The sequence below is a fragment of the Oncorhynchus mykiss genome, chromosome 6 (assembly GCF_057628025.1).
Source record: "Oncorhynchus mykiss isolate SJ-2025 chromosome 6, ASM5762802v1, whole genome shotgun sequence".
NCBI classification, from domain to species: domain Eukaryota; kingdom Metazoa; phylum Chordata; class Actinopteri; order Salmoniformes; family Salmonidae; genus Oncorhynchus; species Oncorhynchus mykiss.
The window spans coordinates 26,999,514-27,020,694 of record NC_143027.1 but is presented as its reverse complement, the minus strand read 5'-3'; the positions used below and the strand labels follow the sequence as shown (position 1 = coordinate 27,020,694).

General features: G+C 42.0%; 3 protein-coding genes across 4 annotated transcripts in view; 1 reads left to right on the top strand and 2 right to left on the bottom strand.

Moving 5' to 3' along the window:
• The window catches only part of LOC110525627 (dedicator of cytokinesis protein 5), a 51,641-nt gene extending 47,816 nt beyond the window's left edge, over window positions 1-3,825 (top strand). For both annotated transcript variants that reach the window (XM_021605911.3, XM_021605910.3), the window contains exon 51: window positions 56-3,825. In XM_021605911.3, the coding sequence (XP_021461586.3) occupies window positions 56-160 (105 nt within the window). In that variant the 3' untranslated portion in view covers window positions 161-3,825. The remainder of the gene's footprint in view (window positions 1-55) is intronic.
• Window positions 3,826-5,907: 2,082 nt separating this feature from the next.
• Window positions 5,908-7,582, bottom strand: tas2r202 (taste receptor, type 2, member 202). Its single transcript, XM_021604981.3, has one exon. The coding sequence runs from the start codon at window positions 7,380-7,382 to the stop codon at window positions 6,405-6,407; it is 978 nt and encodes a 325-aa protein (XP_021460656.2). The 5' UTR covers window positions 7,383-7,582; the 3' UTR covers window positions 5,908-6,404.
• Window positions 7,583-10,005: 2,423 nt separating this feature from the next.
• Window positions 10,006-15,622, bottom strand: LOC110525626 (coxsackievirus and adenovirus receptor homolog). The gene is made up of 8 exons (XM_021605909.3): window positions 15,382-15,622; window positions 14,842-14,933; window positions 14,204-14,373; window positions 13,755-13,956; window positions 13,040-13,192; window positions 12,784-12,906; window positions 12,529-12,667; window positions 10,006-12,403 (listed from the first exon to the last, which is right to left on the bottom strand). The coding sequence occupies exons 2-8, from the start codon at window positions 14,921-14,923 to the stop codon at window positions 12,163-12,165; spliced, it is 1,110 nt and encodes a 369-aa protein (XP_021461584.2). The 5' UTR covers window positions 14,924-14,933; window positions 15,382-15,622; the 3' UTR covers window positions 10,006-12,162.
• Window positions 15,623-21,181: the final 5,559 nt, after the last annotated feature.

Genomic DNA, 21,181 nt, shown 5'->3' with positions numbered 1-21,181 from the left:
GCGTTGTGAAACAGATTATTTTAAAAGTTTATTTTTTACCCTGGTCTCTCCATAGTTCCTTCCTCCTCTGCCTCAGAAAATTGAAAGCAAGCCCCCTCCACCTCCTCCTAAGACCAGGAAGTCTATGTTCCCCGGCTCCTACGAGCAAAGTCCTCAGTGAGGATCCTCCACCTGCTGCCTGGGATGGCTTGTTTTTTTTTGTGGTACTGTAGCACTTTATTGTTACATAACTATTACAGGACCAGTACCTGTTATGTACTTCAGAATTACATGTCAACAATTTCTATTGCTGATACATACGACAAGTAAGAACCAACCAACTGGTTCTTGTGGTGTATGTGCCCTGTGAATATCTAAGAAACAAGCATACAGTTGAAGTCATTAAAACTCGTTTTTCAACCACTCCCCAAATTTCTTGTTAATAAACTATAGTTTTGGCAAGTTGGTTAGGACATCTACTTTGTGCACGACACAAGTCATTTTTCCAAAAATTGTTTACAGACAGATTATTTCACTTATAATTCACTGTATCACAATTCCAGTGGGTCAGAAGATTATGCACTACGTTGACTGTGCCTTTAAACAGCTTGGAAAATTCCAGAAAATTATGCCATGGCTAATTGGCATCTATTATGATAGGCTAATTGACATCATTTGAATCAATTGGAGGTCTACCTGTGAATGTATTTCAAGGCCTACCTTCAAACTGTGCCTCTTTGCTTGACATCATGGAAAAATCAAAAGAAATCAGCCAAGACCTCAGAAAAGAATTATAAACCTCCACAAGTCTGGTTCATCCATGGGAACAATTTCTAAACACCTGAAGGTACCACGTTCATCTGTACAAACAATGGTACGCAAGTATAAACACCATGGGACCACGCAGCCGTCATATCGCTCAGGAAGGAGACGCGTTCTGTCTCCTAGAGATGAACGTACTTTGGTGCGAAAAGTGCAAATCAATCCCAGAACAACAGCAAAGGACCTTGTAAAGATGCTGGAGAAAACAGGTACAAAAGTATCTATATCCACAGTAAAACAAGTCCTATATCGACATAACCTGAAATGCCGCTCAGCAAGGAAGAAGCCACTGCTCCAAAACCGCCATAAAAAAGCCAGACTACGGTTTGCAACTGCACATGGGGACAAAGATCGTACTTTTTGGAGAAATGTCCTCTGGTCTGATGAAACAAAAGTAGAACTGTTTGGCCATAATGACCATCGTTATGTTTGGAGGGAAAAGGGGGAGGCTTGCAAGCCAAAGAACACCATCCCAACCGTGAAGCACGGGGGTGGCAGCATCATGTTGTGGGGGTGCTTTGCTGCAGGAGAGACTGGTACACTTCACAAAATAGACGGCATCATGTGGTAGGAAAATGATGTGGCTATATTGAAGCAACATCTCAAGACATCTTAAGTCAGGAAGTTAAAGATAGGTCGCAAATGGATCTTCCAAATGGACAATGACCCCAAGCATACTTCCAAAGTTGTGGCAAAATAGCTTAAGGACAACAAAGTCAAGGTATTGGAGTGGGCATCACAAAGCCCTGACCTCAATCCCAATAACATTTGTGGGCAGAACTGAAAAAGCAGGTGCGAGCAAGGAGGCCTTACAAACCTGACTCAGTTACCAGCTCTGTCAGGAGGAATGGGACAAAATTCACCCAACGTATTGTGGGAAGCTTGTGGAAGGCTACCCGAAACGTTTGACCCATGTTAAACAATTTAAAGGAAATGCTACCAAATACTAATTGAGTATATGTGAACTTCTGACCCACTGGGAATGTGATGAAAGAAATAAAAGCTGAAATAAATAATTCATTTCACATTCTTATAACAAAGTGGTGATCCTAACTGACCTAAAACAGGGAATTTTTACTAGGATTAAATGTCAGGAATTGTGAAAAACTGAGTTTAAATGTATTTGGCCAAGGTGTATGTAAACTTCTGACTTCAACTGTATTTCTGAAAAAGTAGTAATAACAGTGACCGTAACACATTTCCCAAGGGACTTTGAAATGTTGTTGTATATATTTTATATCACTGCTAGGTAAGGGAATGACCAAAGCTTCAATTTTATCTTTTGTCATTATGTGTTAGTATCACACTGAACTGTTAATAAATTCCGGTGCATTCTTCACAAAAAAGCACAGGCAATGACTGCATTTTAATGTTTTATTATGTGATATAGCTAGGTGAAAACCTTTTAATTAGAATCACAATTACTGATCAAAGGCAGGGAATGTGTGGTATGTGATTCACAACTGGTTTCAGCACGCACAGGCTCGGATTCTGTTGTTGTTGATTATATAGTTTACATCTATGGTTGCATCAGCACTGACCTAAAATGACAGTAAATGCCAACCCTTGACGTTTTGGTTCTCTTTGCCCCGTCATGGTCATAGCACATAGTACATGCATAGTAGTCCTTTTTGAAGGAACTGAGATTGTAATCAAAATGGCATTTTCCCCAAATCATTGAATCAGTAGTATTTGTCTAAGATAAAGTCAAATTGAATAACCTTGACTGACTCATAATACTGTGTAGCTATGCATTAAATCAAATCAAATGTAATTTGTCACATGCTTTGTAAACAACAGGGAAATGCTTACTTCCCAACAATACAGAGAGAAAAAAAGAGAAATAATAGAAAAATAGCACAAGGAATAAATACACAATGAATAACGATAATTTGACTATATACACAGGGTACCAGGGGTATGAGGTATTTGAGGTAGATACAGTATGTACATATAGGTAGGAATCTTACATAATTCTGTGATGTAAGCACACTAAGATATGCAAGTACCTCAATGATTTCACATTTTTTAGAGACATGCACTGGATTGAATTCATGTAAATTTGATTTTATTGTATATTTTTATTTTTAAGAACAAACTACTTTATATCTTGACCTCTTGCTTTCTATACAAATCATCTTAATCTATTTCGTTGAAGAAAGTTCTCATTTATGGTAGAGAGAGAATGTTTTTTTGTACAGTTTTTTCAACAGAACATTGTACAAATGGCAGCAACATGCTGAATTGTGAGTACAACTTACATTTGAAAATAAGAATTGTCAATACTAACTAAAACCCAATAAAAAACAGATGTAGCCAATGAAAAATGTACAAATAATGTTCACCATCAACTGTTAAGCAGGCGAACAATGGCTGGGATGGCGCTGCAACGGAAACACTCAGTCCTGCAGTGGATCAGTTAAGTTGTGGAGTGGGTCAGGTGTACACTAACAGATGATCGTTTAGAGCATATGGTGGATTGCGAAGGATCTTGAGACTCCTTGCGTGTGTAGAGTGATGGTAGGTCCAGATTGGTGCATGTATCGGAGTAGGAGGTGTAGTCTGCCCATGATGATCTGTACTGCTCTTCTCTGGTCCCTCTCAATGGTGTCCCTTGGTTAGCCCCGTATGCCACACTGGAGCAGCATATTCCACCGCTAGTCGGATGTAGGTGGTGAAAACCATTACCAGGTCCAAATATATACATTCTATACTTTTTTTAAATTCAGTCTTATTTTTGTATGCAGTGCTCCCTTTGTCTGCTGAATTGCTCATCCATGCATGTGGTGTATTTCAGAAATTACAGGTTTGATTTATATAGTGCAAGAATGAAGATAATTATTTTCGAAGGGAACTAACCTTTTTGTATGAGTTTTTCTAACAATGATCAGAACAGATATTTGTAAAGAGATTTATAGCTATGTACTAGCATGAAGAGATGTAATATACATTTTTGACCAATAAAACTTGTAAAGCCGACCATAACAGAAATAACTAATTTAATAAATGTTATTTGTTTGGTGACTTTTGTTTGTTATAATATGTATGCTGATGAGGTAAAATGTTCCGTTGAAATGAAGTATTGTTACAGAAGGCTAAACTCTCAGCCTCTAACCTGTCAGCAGAAGTTCTTAGAATCATTATCCTTTACTCATCTATTGCCTTTATCATCCCTTATATCTCTTATCAAGGACATAATAGGCACTAGACGGGACATCATTATAGCTTCTTTGATCAATAATTGTGATAATTGCGATGATAATGTAGGGCCTCAGCGTCTGCTGAGATTGTTTGACAGTGAGATAGTTTTCATTCTGTCACACAAAGCCTCATTTTCTTTCCAGTAAATAGTGAGATAATTTATGTCTGTCAGTAATTTCATTGTGATACCATCGGTTATGCATGTTATACATATGATTCTGTTTCAGTTATATTCATGCTTTATTTGTATGTTCTATATTGAGAAGAACATTTATTTTTTTACGTAGCATTAGCGTATATGTTGAAGTGGACTTAAGTAAAACACAATAATGTTCCCCATACGTGAAAGCAGTTTGTTTCTGTACAGTAGTGTGGGCTGGGCTGGGGAGAGAGTTTTATTGCGCAGTTTAGTGTAGTTTATTGCAGTAGGGCCTGTGTGATATTTAGCTACTGGTCATGTTAATCTAGTTTGCTAATGGCCTGTTCCTTCCTGTCAGATACTGGGGGACAGGATATCACTCTCCCTGCAGTCCCTTTGTCACATGGCCACAGACTACTGTAGGGATGCTTCCAGGCTGCCCTGTGATGTGTGCTCATCCATGGACGAGTTTAGCTGGGCTTGGTTTTTACCGTCACCATTTACCCATATCTTCTTGGACATAAACAACATTCCTGACCACATGCCATTGACAGACATAAGTAGACTTGAGTGCAGCTGTCTGATAATAAATGCCCCTGTGTATCTCCGTATTAGACTTCACTAGATGGTGCTAGAGGGAATGTAGCGGTGGGGTATTTATTGTCAGTGTTGCCGAAATAGGACAGATGGTTTTCACATATTTTAAGAGGTGTAAAGTAACTAATTATAACTACTCTTGTTTTCAAAGTACGTAATTTTACTTCTACTTGAGTAAAATGTCATTAAAGTAACAGTACTTCTACTTGAATAGGATATTTCAGTTCCACCCCTGATGAGTGAGTGAGTGAGTGAGGGAAAGAGTGTGTGGGTGAGTCAGTGAATGTCGGCCGGTCCTCTGGACAAGTAACAAGTATCAGAGGGGTGAATGAGGGATTGAATAGGTGAAGGATTAGACATGTTTATTTATGGAGTATATTGAAGTCTGGCAACTTCATTGTTTATGTACTTTATTTTGTATTGATTTTGTATTTACCAATACATTTTAATTGCTTAGAATGTTTCATCTATTTTCAAATGTTAATAGTATATTATATTAAAAATCCTTAATTTTTTACCTTGTAGCAACTCATAAATTCCTTCTGTACATTAATTTCCTCTCTTCCTTTTCAATTTAATGCATGGCAAAGATCATGTGTAACAACTTTCAAGTAACCTTAGCAAAGGTAGCTAATTATTAAGGTTTTTATATAAAATAGTAACTCAATTACTTTCACTCTGAGTACTTTTTAAATGGGCTACTTTTTTACCTTTACTTTAGTATTTTTTTTTTTTACACCAGTAATTTTAAATCTACTTGAGTAAAATGTATTTAAAGTAACAGTACTTCTACTGGAGTAGGATATTTCAGTATGCTTTCCACCCCTGCATATTTCCCTTAATATTCTAGATGGTTTGTGAGCAGAGGTTATACAGAATGTGTATGCAACCACTATACATCACATCGTACAGATTTTCAGCAAATATTAACCACCCTTTCCAAATGCAGTTTGATTGGTAAAGTGTCTTGATTGGTTATCTAGTAATGACCTTGGTATAGATGTCAAAGGAATATACAGAACCATAAGAATCCCATTCGCTATGCTCTCAACTGAAAAAGATAGAAACTGACACTGGATATTAGCTGTTGAGATGAGAGAAACAAAGGCGAAATAGAGGCATTTATTGTAGGCTATGGCAAAGCCCTATAATGAGTAGCCATGATATTAATATGGACTGTAAATCTTTAATCAATATCTGTAATGGCAAAAGACATAGGTTATTCATGAATTAATAACTACACCACATTGAAAAATATTCTTAATTATACTGAGAAGAACATTAAACAACAGAGACAGACAGGGCTGTTAGCTAAAATACTATAATATTTATTCACATGTTCTTTTATATATCTAATATAGGTTTATGCCTGGAAAAACAAGCCACACATTGAACCTAATTATGAAGTTAAGTGGTCAGACAATAAGATGACTCTAAATCCATACTATCCAAACATATTCATGCAAATAATTAATTTGATTTATATAGTGCTTTTCTCTAACAGAGATACTCAAAATGCTTTACATAGCAGGGGGAAACTCACCTCATCACCACCAATGTGGGTCACCCACCTGGGTGATGCACGGTGACCATTTTTGTGCCAGAATGCTCACCGCAACATGTTAAATTAATGTACCCAAGGCCATTGTGGCTACCCTGGTCTGACTCAGTGTTTGACTGTGTGAGCAGAGCTGGGTTTGCATTTGGTCTCTGGCACCTTTAGGCAGGACAGACAGGGAAACTCATCCAGGCCGACATTGTAAGAGTGGAGGAGAACCTTCCAGAATGTCTTCTTACCGTAGATAAGAACCAAGGCACTGAAAGTGGTATAGATGGAGGTGAAGAGAAAAGAGAGCAGAATAGCATTCTCTTTATTCACCGTCACCTGATAGTACGCATATAGATCAACCACCATGAAACAGAGGAAAACAACCACCAGGGCGAGGGTCATGCGTATCACCCGCATCTCAGAGCCCAGCTTGGGTGCGTGGGAACCATTGGTACTGGCCTTCATGTGCTGGAGATGGATGCCCAGGTGAACAGAGATGGATATGCAACACTTTACCATCAGAACTCCCGGTAGGATATTAGAGAGGACTAGATAAACAGTGTTATAGATCATGCCAGGGGTGTCATTAGGCATGATGGAACCGCAGTTCTTGTTTTCCGATGTATTGTTCTCAGGGACGAGGACAGTCAGCATGGGCAGACACGTGCTGAGACCACACATAGGGATGACCAGGACCACAGTGGTGACGTGCTTCAGGATGGCCTCCTGGATCTTGGTGTAGCAGTGGATGGGCTCGATCACTAGCTTGGTGCTGTAGTAGAAGGTCAGGAAGGAGGTGGTCCACATGATAGTGAACTTGAGGCTGAACACTGTCAATATCATTAAGGAGTAGAACAGCTCTTCCAGTCGACAGTCTTTGTCTATTTCGGTCATGGTCATCCAGAGATAGCAGAGCAGCTGGTGAGCTCCATTGGCCAAGGACAGGGCTGTGATGATGGTCTCACAGGGGGTCCAGTGTTTGTTCTGCTTATAGCTCTTCAGGCTCATCAGGAAGATGAACAGGTTGAAGAACATGGTGAGGACGGCCATCAGGCCAGTTATGACCCAGATAGTCACCTTATTATCTCCTTGCATGGTGCTGTTGGTTCTTTAAACAACGTCCACCAGATAATTTGAAGTGTTTTAAGGTGTGTTCGAGGTTGAGGGGGAGGTAGTGCTCGAATGTTTCAATACCATATTTTGCAAGCTTTTTTAATATGACATTTACTTTCAAATTCTTCACTTAACACAGACAGTCAAGGGTTTTCTTCATTTGAATCAGACCAAGGTTTCTGTTCCCTGTAGAAGAAATGTACAAATAGAAAATTCATTGGAAAACATTTTAAAGTCCACAAGGGTAAGGTAAGCAATTACACCATGTTGAGTGTGGCTATTTTGGATGCAGCTTTACCTCAGAAAAAGATCCCTTTGCGTCTGATGTTTTTTCTTGGATATTTTAGTACAACTTGAAATAGGTTGTCTGATTCAAAATCTTGGCGTTGAAGATGAAAATATATTTTTGAAAAAAGGTCAAAGGATGGCTTTTAGAAGTTGCCTGAAGATGTTGACTGAGAACGGCATCGCAAGTTGAGGCACAGACCCTTTGATTTCAGAGTAGCCTGATTGGAATTTATAGAGAAGCATCAAACTCTATTCACAACAGTATTTGCATGGTGGGGATGGCAAAAGGCAGTGGTGGCAGGGTATTTCCATGGGCCTGGGGTGAAGATGTGTGTATATCCGGTGGAATTACTGTACGAGAAGTACTGCAGCATGACAGGTTTGCCAAACCACAGATACTGAACAAAACCTCTCAGGCAGGAGGTCCAATGTCCATGCAAATGTACTTCCTAGAGCTATGGCCACAGATTTACACATCGTCCCACAAGGTCAATTTACGTATCATAAAGGGTGCAACCTGCCTTTGGCTCACCTTCAAAATTCTGTGTTAATTCATCACTTTATAGCAGGGCTGTTCAATTCTGGTCCTGGAGAGCCGAAATGCTTCAGTACCTGGTAGTTAATTCCACTCACCTGGTGTCTCTTGTTTGAATCAGTCCCTGATTAGAAGGAGAGGATGAAAACCAGAAGTGTTTTGGCCCTCCAGGATCGACATTGAACAGCTCTGCTTTACAGGGTCAACCTTGTAAAGGAATAAATCCTTAATCCTTAAAAGAGCACAATGAAAACTGCTTATTTATTTGTGGCAGGCTTGAATCTATACTGAATAAAAATATAAACGCAACATGCAACAATTTCAACGATTTTACTGGGTTACTGTTTATATAAGGAAATCCGTCAATTGAAATAAATTAATTAGGCCCTAATCTATGGATTTCACATGACTGGGCAGGGGCGCAGCCATGGGTGGGCATGGGTGGGCACGGGCCCACCCACTGGGGAGCCAGGCCCAGCAAATCAGGAGTTTTTTTATTGTCCCCAGCTCAATGTGCACCCGTGTAATGATCATGCTGTTTAATCAGCTTCTTGATATGCCATACTTGTCAGGTGGATGGATTATCTTGGCAAAGAAGAAATGCCCACCAACAGGGATGTTAACAAATGTGTGCACAAAATTTGAGAGAAATAAGCTTTTTGTGCTTCTGAGTTTTTTTTATTTCAGCTAATGAAACACTGTACATGTTGTGTTGATATTTTTGTTCAGTATAGAAAGAGGAGTCTAAGTTACAGGTGTCAAACTCATTCCACAGTGCCAAATGTCTGCGGGTTTTCGCTTTTTCCTTGATTGATGAATTAAGGTCACTAATTAAGGTCACTAATTAAGGTCACAATTGGTTGTCTCCGGCGTAATTGAAAGGAAAAAACAAAAACCTGCAGACACTAGGCCTTCCACGGAATGAGTTTGACACCCCTGCTATACTAATGCTGCGTTCAAAACTACTGGGAGCTCAGAACTTGGAAATCTTCGACATCCGACTTCAGTGCATTCAAACCAACTTGAGAAAAATCGATTTCAAAGGTCAATCCAACTCGGTGCCTCTTTCAAGAGCTCCGATTTTCTGACCTGAAGATCACTGACGTCATGATTTGACCTCATATTTTTCAGAGTTTCCAGTTGTTTTGAACCCGACAGTAGATCCAGTATTATGCTCTATGGCAGGGATGTCAAACTCCTTCCATGGTGGGCCTAGTGTCTGCTGGTTTATGGGGTTTCCTTTCAATTAAGACCTAGACAATCAGGTGATTGGAGTTCCTTACTAATTTGTCAACTTAATTAATCAATCAAATACAAGGAAGGAGTGAAAATCCACAGACATGCGGCCCTCCGTGGAATGAGTTTGACACCCGGTCTATAGTATGATAATGCACAAACCAAAAAGAGAAAGCAAAAACCCAGAGATCCTTGCAGCCAAATCAATCATTGTAGACATTCCACACTACTTCTACATAGATAGAAAAAATTCTTTGATCATAGACTTTCTGCCAGATTTTCTCCCCTGAGCTGTCTACTTCTGAAGCCAGTCTGCTTCATACTCTTGTTTTCTACCAAAATCAATATCATATTCACATATCTGACTGGCACACGATGTTATTCCATCTCATCATAAAAAAAGATTTCCAACGAAAGTCTGTCAATCAAATCTGCAGCATCACTAGTCAAAATGAGTTCCCTCGTGAATTTGGCTTGGCGTGTTGAGGGTGGGGTCATTTGCTTTTTTCAGGTGGTGACACAGACTAATCACATTTGATAAACAAGTTAGTAAAAAAAAGTGCTTTATTGGGAAATTATGGAAAGGATGACAAACATTTTAGTTACTTGTCTCCTGGGCAAATTAAAACATACATAGATTTTTTTTAAATACATCTGACACTCACATACATCTGACACTCACTGCATACATACACTTTAAATATAACCTTTTTTTCTCATTATCAAAATCCTGAATTTAGCTACACGTGACTAAAATATTATCCATTGCACTATTGCACCAATAATCCCCAGGCTAAGCTTCGGGTGGAAGTGGCTGGGAACAGAGTATGTGAGCAGAGCGTTCCCAATTCGACTGGGGCGTGATTCCCGAAGGCTGGAGCGTAGGGCTTTGCTCAGGCTCCAATTTCGCTCTCACTTCACGAGCTCAGGCCAGTACCACTCACTTCACAAGCTCAGGGCATGCCCGGCCCAGCATGCATTTGCAGTCTACTTGTGTGCTGCTAACTATAGCTACTATCATGGAGTTCGCTAAATATTTTCAAAAAGAAACTGATGAAACACACAGGTGCTTAATGAAGGTGACTTACCAAGACGATGACCAAGAGCAAGAGAGGGAGTGCGGTGATATAGTGTACACAACTAAATAATCTTTGTGGAATCTGAAAAGACACGTATTCTGAAAGTATGATCGTGTACTTACTGCATGCACATGCTAAAAGAAAGGTACGAGGTGGGTAGATAACTGTGTCATTGTAGCAAAGTATTTCTAAACAAAAAATCTGATCTCTTAAACCTTAAGTGTATTTTTGTTCTATTATCTATACAACAGGCCATAATTGATTTTGGCCCAATAGGCCTGGCATATTCACACATTCAAGCAGCTTTCTTTTTTGATTGGGTTATTTTGCCTAAAAACATTCAGGCCTACCTATTACCCAGCAAGAGTGGCCAAAGGGGTGTTTAGCATCCCCTGGAGCTCTGCACGTGTGGGGAGGGTATTCTCCGCTGCTGGCCGTCTCTCCAGGCACCCACCATGCATGAGCCTGAAGCCACAGACTGGCCAAACTTGTATTTAAACAAATTCAAAGGCACTAATAGGTCATTTTTTGGTGTATTTTGTATTTAATTCTAAGTAAGTCACAGCCTATATATGCAATTAATAAACTAGAATGATTTAATACAACAAAAGGTGGCTCTTTGAATGTGTCACACTCGCAAATGCTTCACTATGTATTTTTTGTAGACTATAGCCTTGAAATAATTTAAATTATGTAGCCTAAATAATTCATTTTCGTTCCTTCTTAGGCTCCCTGTCTGGATTTCCAACCGCTCAACTCCCTCACATGCTCTGGCTGGGAACGAGATTATACATAAAACATATCCTTTAATAGAGTACCACAGTATGAATCTCAATACCCATAAAACCTAGCGGTCAAACAGGGAAATGGTTCCAATCGTTTTTCCTCCATTGTTTCCATAGGGGATTTTAGAAACACTTAAAATAAAATAAGAGCTGTGTTTCGTGTAGGCTTACCCTGGTGTGACATTTTGATAACCGTGTAAATATCTCTTGGACAAGGTGACTTTTATCAATATATTTGCCTGTATGTGGCTATCATAAAGAACTACAAATACCATGATGATCTGGACAAAACTGCCGAATCGAGGCAAAGGTAAGAATCTCTCGATTAACTATCTACATGTTAGCTAAATGTAGAATTGAAAAGAATTGCTAAATTCCTTTATACTGACAATTCTGTGAACTGTCTTGTGCAAGTTTTAAAATTGACACATTACCTGTTAGCAAAGGTGTCAGGAGCTTGCACTGATTTGTAGTCTTGCATGATGTCTACTTTGATGCAAATTAGCATTTTCAAACAGAGAAAATAGAGCCAAATATTTTGATAAAAGTCACCTTGTCCGAGAGAAATTTAAATGCTTATCAAAACGTCATGCCAGGGTAAGCCTACACAAAACACAGACCTTATTTTAAGTGTTTCTAAAACCCCCTATGGGAAAAATGGAGGAAAACAATCGGAACCATTTCTCTGTTTGACTGCTAGGTTTTATGGGTATTATGACATCTCAACTGTGGCGGTCTATGCCTGCATGTGATAGCTGTTTATACGGAAGTTTGGTAAAATGTCCTAAACTGACACTTAAAAAATGCGATGAGGTTTCTTATCCCAACCCAAATCATTGTTACACAGGGTAGCCATAACTGCTGTCATATTTCAACAGAGGAGGGGCCTGCTGCCCGCTGGGGGCGGGCGTGCCTTTGCTCCTGTCTGTGTAGATGCTGCTGTGGCCTGATTCTGTCCTCTTGGGCTGGACCTTTCTTACGGAGCTGTAGACCACCCCTGGGTGGGAGCGGTAGCCTACGACCGAGCGGAAGCTGGAGTTCCTGCTGGCGGGGCGACTCTCTGGGGCTGGGGCATCCTCCCTGGTGGGCAGGGGTAGTGCCAGGCCACAGAGGAGAAGCACAGAAAGGTAGAAGTTAAATTCATTTTCCAGTTTGTCTGCTGCAGCCTGTAATTCTTGGAATGTATGGAATGTCATATTTCATACCTGATTTCATGGGCAACCTCCTTCTCATAGCGACGCTTGTGGCAGCAGCAGACCAGAAGCCAGATGAGAAGCAGGAGGAGGAGCAACAGTAGCAGGCCACCAATCACAGCACCCACTATGGTCCCTGCCTTGTTGGAAGCTAAAAAGGTCCAGATATTCAGACAGGTTCCAAGGAATAGGTCCACACATATGCACCGTTCTCACTTTCTTTCTCCCAATTAACAGGCTTAAAGATATTTGTGGTTTTAAACTTACGGTTGTATGCGTGCAGGGTGCATTTACACTGCACTTTGCCAACAGGATTCGACACCACACAAAGATAGTTTCCCATGTAGCTCTCTGAGTGATTTCTTATCATCAGATCTCCAGTCTGAGAGTCTAAAAAAAACCCCCACAAAGACAATCACTGCCAGCTACAAGCCACACCTTACCGCAGAATATCAACATGTACAGTATATCTATGGTTATGGTTGCCATGTCTTATCTAGAGGCTTTAGTTATTGGTTCCTACTTTGTGCTGCTGTGGGTGGGATGGCCCCTCCACTCTCTCTGGTCCAGACATAGTCGATGGGGATGGATCCCACGGAGGACTTGCATCGGAGGATGACATCGCTCCCCTTCTCCTCACCACCTTCAACCCAGCACTTAGGCATTGATGGTGGAACTGGTGCAAGAGAATAGAGGTAAAACAGTGTCTTTGGAAAGATTTCCTTTGATGTACCGTACCAGGGGCGCAACTTTCACTGGGGACATTGCATTTTTGCCCCCCCCCCCCCTCAGTTTTATCATTGGAATGTGATACAAAAAGAAGCAACGGTGGGCTTTAGGACCATGCGGACACCTCCGAGTGGTCGGGTAGGCTGTTTGGTGTGTTAATAATCTGACTAGACAAAAAAATGTATATAATTATGTTCCCCCCGCTTCTAAACCCAAAGTTGCGCCCCTGTACTGTACATATGCATTTTTGCAACCAAATGCAAAATGGGCCAATGTGTAAACTTGTTGATTTCTTCTAAGTGTATTTCCACCAGAGGAAATTTGGTATATTGATAGGAACAAAGGAAAGAGGTGTGGCTGCTGGATGGAAGTATCGGAGATAACAAGGCGTTAACAGGGTGTTAACATTCCATCTCGGTGAGAGAGCAAATTTTAAAACGGCACACAGGACAGTGGAATGATGAAACTGGTAAAACAGAAACCAGTCTGGGAGGGGCAGCCTTCCTCACCCATCACTACCAGAGTGACTTTTCGCATGTCGACACCCGGCACTTTCTTGACTTTGCACTGGTAGGTGGCTGTGTCTGAGGCTTTCACTGCAGAGATGGAGACGGATGCGTCTCCCAGTGCGGGGGATCCTGTGAAGTCCATCCTGGTAGACAAGCTGGGGTCCCCATAATGCACTTTTTTGCCTCCTGAATAAGATAAGATCTAAGAGATAGAGTCAGTTCAATGACAAAAACTACAAAAACACAAGTATTGATAACACATATTCAGAACACGTTTTTTTACTGAAACGGTGAGGATAAGATCTCCAAGACTAGTCTGACCTAAAATATATGAGTGGATGTTAAGACTAACATATTAATTTGATAATGCATGTTTCATCTCCAAACCCTCATCTCCAATAAGTTATCCATATCAAGGATCCCCTCTGTCCCCTGCTCTGTAGTCTCACCAGCTGGTCTTTCTGGGTCATGTCTGGACGGACGTTCAACCACTCAATGTCCAGTTCTCCTATGTCAGTGGAGTCAGGGGTGAAGGTGCACCCCAGCTTGACTGTCTCCCCCTGGGCTTTCTGAATGGTCTGAGGCCCTGTGGATGTTATCTGAATACCCTCTATGACATCTAAGGGTTCAGAGAAAAACACACATTCAGGATTGACACTTACAAAGAATGTGGAGTCCCTCAGGCAGGGACAGACTAAAATGACAACTTCTAAATGGGGAAAAACTGCATTAGCAGTTCACAGAAGTGTAAATGCATTTCTGATAAATTTGATATATCCAACATGTAGGACAGACACTGGCTATTGAATGCAGCAGAAACTGACGTTGTTATGACCTGGGACACTGTCTGGGCTCCACCCCAACTGTTGTTTACATTGAGCGAAATAAACCTGTTGCGTAGGAATGTACAGTCAATGCCTGTCGCACAGGCACATCTTACATCCCCTGACAAAGATAATTGGACAGAAAAACCTTGATATGAATTAAACTAAAATGTGGTCTTGTGCAGTGTGGGCCAGAAGGGCCCAACATAATGGATAGCATGGGGAGACTAGGTTAGGAAACCCTGATTTATTTGACAACTCACCTGTGTTGAGATAAACTGTTAGCACAAACATCACAGCCAACTGTAGTCTTGAGCATGTAAGGCACTTTCGCATAGTGACCATATTGGTAAACCTGTATGGCACATCAAGAGAAATATGATTACAATTATTAACTGAATTGTTTGAATGTGTACTTCCTCATTGTGATTTTGATCTAGTTTTATGGAGGAAACATTACTCAGCTAACAGATATGTAGTCTTTATCATCTACTGAAACTACAACGATAAAATATGCTCACTCTTTCTGAGGGGCGCTCTTTCTGAGGGGGATAGATAACTCTGGACAGAATGGCATATGGCCATTCTGTCCAAGACTAGGGGAATACTACAAGAGGACATATACTCTACAATATAACCAACTGTATTTTACGTAAGTCTTAATTATCCCCCTCTCCAACTTAGTGGCTGTTGCTGAGTGAGTGAGGAATTTGAAAATGTAACTCTTGATTATATCAGCTCATATTTATAATATTTTGACAGTATTCAAGACAACAATCAAACAATGAATTAATACAAATTACCTTTCTGTTCAGCAATATTCCAAAGGTAAAGTTGTTTCCAAGAGTCCTGACAGACTGAAACAGCACAAAACCTTTGCTTCCCTTCAGTTGCTCTCACCTGAAATTGTAACCTCAGGTCACGCCCTCTCTATTTCCATACAGTCCTTCCTCTGCTTCTTCTTCTACGGTATTATGGCGGTACGCAAACATATGTTAGAGGTGCATGCCACCACCTATTGTGTGGGCTGTGTATCAGCCTACTGTTTTGGGAGTGTGAATTCATAACATTTTGTGACACAGAAAGGGGAGGGAAGAAAGGATGGGAAAAGTGAATGAGAAATTGCCCTACCAACTAAGCCTATACCCATTAAAACCTCATTACTACTTGGCCCTATTTTATCCTATACCAGGCTGGCAGCCGGGAAGGACGGGACATTATCGTTCAACACACCTTGTAACTCTTCTGCAATAACATCTCGTACACCCAAGTACTTCTTTGCAGCTGCCACCACAACATATATTTTCAGTGATTTATGTCCTATGCCTGCTATACAGTTGATAATAACCAAGGTTTGAACACTAAGTAACCAACCTTACTGAAGCACATGTTATTCCTATCACTCTCTTTTGGCCTCGGCCTACTCACAGGGAGCCTCTTAGGATTCCTCACCCTTGACCTATCTTCCTCTACTACTCTCTTCACTGCCTCAGCATACAACACCTTCTGTACTACTCTGATCCTTGGAACCTCAACCTGCCTTTCTCTCACGAACACTTCTGATCTCCAGCACCATGGGTACCCCTACAGTTAACATACACAACGTTTCCACCAATATTACACATTCCTTTCTCTCATGCCCTCCTGCACACTTCTCATATCTAGGAATCTCCCTCCTGCAGACTTCTGCAACATGACCATAAGCTTGACACCTAAAACACTGTAATGGGTGTGATGGAAATGTTTATGTTTGTGCTTTTCAAATAACACGTTTCTACGTTCTGTTTGTGCTTTTCTGTGAACCAATTCTGTGTTAATGCAAGTGACTGATTGACCGAATCCTCATTATCAATATCTAAAATTTGGCAGTACGCCCAGAGCCTTGTTTAGAGAAAGGATATCTCAGTTTCAAGGTCTCAGCTTAGAGAAAAGAAGCCTCGTGAGGTATTGGTCTGTCACATGAATGAAGCAAACCTTAATTATGAATGATAAATATAAGCTAAATCATGCAAATATAACTTGTTAGTATATAAGGGAACTCATGTGACTACCCCATTAGAGCTCACTTCAGACCGGTACTTTATGCATCTATGTTTGACTGTGACCTCTCCAGCTTTCTGACAATAAAGAGTGATTCATTTAAGATTGACTTCGAGTGTCCCTGTATAAAAATTTCCACAACAATTTGGTGTCACGAACTGGATGATTGATTCTGCCTGTGGAGCTTTCCAATTGGGGTCTGCGAGGAAAACTGGTGGCGCATTTTATGAAGCGTGAGGGACAATGAGACCCCCCCAGACCAGACCCTTACTGTGAGCTGCCCAGGAGAAGACACATCATCTGCAAACAATTGAGGGATCACAACTGATTTCAGTAAGTCAATTTAAATGACTGTATAAAAATAAAATATATATATTTTTTAAATCAAGGCGAGTAATGCATAAAAAGGTACCCATAGTCTTATTTTATGAGAAGAGGGTACCATGGAAAGCCCCACTGACAGCTGTCTGTAGGCATTTATAAGAAGTGTCCACGTGGTCTGCAACCACTACAAATAACAGAAGGTGTTTTTGAATACATTCAGTTAGGAACAAATTCTTCTTTAAATTGACAGCCTAGGAACTGTGGGTTAGCTGCTATGTTCAAGGGCAGAACAACAGATTGTACCTTGTCAGCTCAGGGATTCGATGTAACAACCTTTCAGTTACTGGCCCAACGCTCTAACCACTAGGCTACCTGCCACCCCAGCAGTATATGTACAGGAGATACATATGGTGCATATCAAGTAACGACAAGAGATTCTTTGAAGCTGCACATGGATAATAAGAGAGATTACCGAGTGGGTTTGGGAATAGTACTGAATGTGGATGTGAAATTTGTGTGATTGTGAGGTATGACATATTAAGCTGATTGAAATATGGATAATAAATGGATTGAAATTAGTACAGTCGTGGCCAAAATGTTTGAGAATGACACAAATATTAATTTTCACAAAGTCTGCTGCCTCAGTGTCCTTAGATATGTTTGTCAGATGTTACTATGGAATACTGAAGTATAATTACAAGCATTTCATAAGTGTCAAAGGCTTTTATTGACAATTACATGAAGTTGATGCAAAGAGTCAATATTTGCAGTGTTGACCCTTCTTCTTCATAAAACCTCTGCAATCTGCCATGGCATGCTGTCAATTAACTTCTGGGACACATCCTGGCTGATGGCAGCCCATTCTTGCATAATCAAGTCTTGGAGTTTGTCAGAATTTGTGGGTTTTTGTTTGTCTTGAGGATTGACTCAAAGTTCTCAATGGGATTAAGGTCTGGGGAGTTTCCTGGCCATGGACCCAAAATATCGAGGTTTTGTCCCCCGAGCCACTTAGTTATCACTTTTGCCTTATGGCAAGGTGCTCCATCATGCTGGAAAAGACATTGTTCGTCACCAAACTGTTCCTTGATGGTTGGGAGAAGTTGCTCTCGGAGGATGTGTTGGTGCCATTCTTTATTCATGGCTGTGTTTTTAGGCAATATTGTGAGTGAGCCCACTCCCTTAGCTGAGAAGCAACCCCACACATGAATGGGTGCTCAGGATGCTTTACTGTTGGCATGACACAGGACTGATGGTAGCGCTCACCTTGTCTTCTCCGGACAAGCTTTTTTGCGGATTCCCCAAACAATCGTAAAGGGGATTCATCAGAAAAAATGACTTTACCCCAGTCCTCAGCAGTCCAATCCCTGTACCTTTTGCAGAATATCAGTCTGTCCCTGATGTTTTTCCTGGAGATAAGTGGCTTCTTTGCTGCCCTTCTTGACACCAGACCATCCTCCAAAAGTCTTTGCCTCACTGTGCGTGCAGATGTACTCACACCTGCCTGCTGCCATTCCTGAGCAAGCTCTGTACTGGTGGTGCCCCGATCCCGAAGCTGAATCAACTTAAGGAGACGGTCCTGGCGCTTGCTGGACTTTCTTGGGAGCAATATCTTACTGGCAGCAATATCCTTGCCTGTGAAGCCCTTTCTGTGCAAAGCAATGATGACGGCACGTGTTTCCTTGCAGGTAACCGACAGAGGAAGAACAATGATTCCATGCACCACCCTCCTTTTGAAGCTTCCAGTCTGTTATTCAAACTCAATCAGCATGACAGAGTGATCTCCAGCCTTGTCCTCGTCAACACTCACACCTGTGTTAACGAGAGAATCACTGACATGATGTCAGCTGGTCCTTTTGTGGCAGGGTTGAAATGCAGTGGAAATGTTTTTTGGGGATTCAGTTCATTTGCATGGCAAAGAGGGACTTTGCAATTAATTGCAATTCATCAGATCACTCTTCATAACATTCTGGAGTATATGCAAATTGCCATCATACAAACTGAGGCAGCAGACTTTGTGAAAATTAATATTTGTGTCATTCTCAAAACTGTACTATTTAGATTTAAATATGGATAGAAATGTAGATATTAAGCTGATTGAAATTTGGATTTTAAGTTGACTTACTTCAACCCATTTGGAGTAACTGTCAACCATTACCAACATATTTTTTTCCTTTTACAGGCAGGCATGTGAAGAAAATCAGTTTGCATATTGTGACATAGAGCAGGGCAGCCAACAGGGGGAGACTCATCAAGGCCTGGTGACAGATGGAGTCTACATCACGAGGCAATGGCTCCCTCTGCTGGACATTCCAGGTCTCAACAGGCTCTCCTGCCAGGACTAATTCAGTTGTCCAATATATTCAACTGAAATGCGTCTTCTGCATTTAACCCAACCGCTCTGAATCAGAGAGCTGCAGGGGGCTGCCTTAATTGACATCCCCGGTGACCGGGGAGCAATGGGCTAACAGCCTTGCTCAGAACGACAGGTTTTTACCTTGTCAGCTCAGGGATTACGGTTACTGGCCCAACGCTCTAAACACTAGGCTAACTACCACCCGGGGCTGATTGTGGTTGGTGAATAATCAAAGGGCTGATTGCTCACCAGCTGGATGAGTCCCATAAAGCTACCAAAAGGGGAAGAGGGGATTAGGGAAGGAGAGGTTACTCCCGTATAGTCGTGCTCAGTTCCAGAGTAAATGGAGGGAGCTCAGTTTTGTTCCCCCCAGGATACAGCAAGACCCCGGAGCCCAGAAGACGGTATCCCGGGGGAGGTCTCCTGGAGGAGACCTATTATTTTATTTTAATTTGTTATTTAAATAAACACACTTGAAACCGAGCTAATCCAACTCTGTCCGTGTCTGATCGGTTTAAACATCTTGACCAAACCCCCCTTGTCTGCCGTAAGTGGTGGAAAATGCAGGCATTCTGATAATGTGGTCAGATCAGGGTTGAAGTTTACGTAGCATCAGCATGGATGAGTTGATAGCTCAGTTAGTCCGGGCCCAACAAGCACAACAGGCGGTTCAGGAACAAATGCTAGAGGACCAACGGCTGTCCGCCTCGTTGAGGAAATCAGGAAGCTACAAGGCTACTGAATCGCATCCAAACCAGTTTTTAATCAAGCTAATGGAAGACAACAGCATTGAAACATACCTCGGCACGTTTGAACGGACAGTGCCACAAAAAGGATGGCCAAGGCCAAAGTGGGCAAGTCTGCTGGCCCCGTTCCTCTCCTGGAATGCCCAAAAGGTCTATTGGGACCTTAACGATGAAAAGTCAGCTAACTACGACGGTCTCAAATGGGAGATACTCAGCCACTACGTGTACAGCCTGGCCCATTGGGCCATACTGTTCCACGACTGGAGGTTTGTGGCCGACGCCTCCCCACGAGCCCAGATGAGCAACCTACTACACATCACCAGGGAATGGCTCCTAACTGACGTATCCACCCTCTCCATCTTAGACAAAGTGGTCCTGGATCACTTCTTACGGGCGCTACCCCATGACAAGCGAGGAGCTGGGAGCAGTGAAGACATATCAGAACACTGAGGCCCTGCTGAGGGGGAGCCGGGCAGAGTTGGGGACTGTCGGGGGGGGACGGAAGGACAGCCCCTCCGCTGTATACCCTGAACAGACAGTAGGCAGGGCCAAAGGGCTGCAGACCCGTGGAGAGATGAGGGAGTGCCGACCCGCCGCCACCGACCCCAGGTAGATGGAGACCAAAGGAGGTGTTTGAGTGTGACGCCCTAGGGCACCTTGCCTGGATTTCCCAGCTCGAGAGGAGTCGATGCCATCAGCAAGCCTGGAGACGAGGTGAGCCACGCAGTGAACTATGTCACCACCTGTTGGGTGCACCATGAACCAACAGCATCCATGGTCCCGGTGAAGGTCGACGGACACGACACGGAAGTTCTATTAGACTCAGGGAGTGTGGTTACACTTGTAGCCACGAGCCTGCTGGCCCAAGGGACCGAACGTGGTAGGGAGATTCCTGTGTCCACGGTGACACAAAGCGTTATCCAAACGTACAGGCCAATATCGCAACGCCACAAGGGAGAAGCCAGATGATAGTGGGTGCCGTACCGGAGTTGCCAGTACCCCTCCTCGTGGGACAAGACTGGTTACGACACTGTGGATGCACGAGCTGAGGAAAAAGGAATGAGCCGGCCGATACGAACTTGAAAGCCGCCACAGCCCAAGTGATAGCGGTGGATGGACAGCTACTTCTGAGGGTGAGTG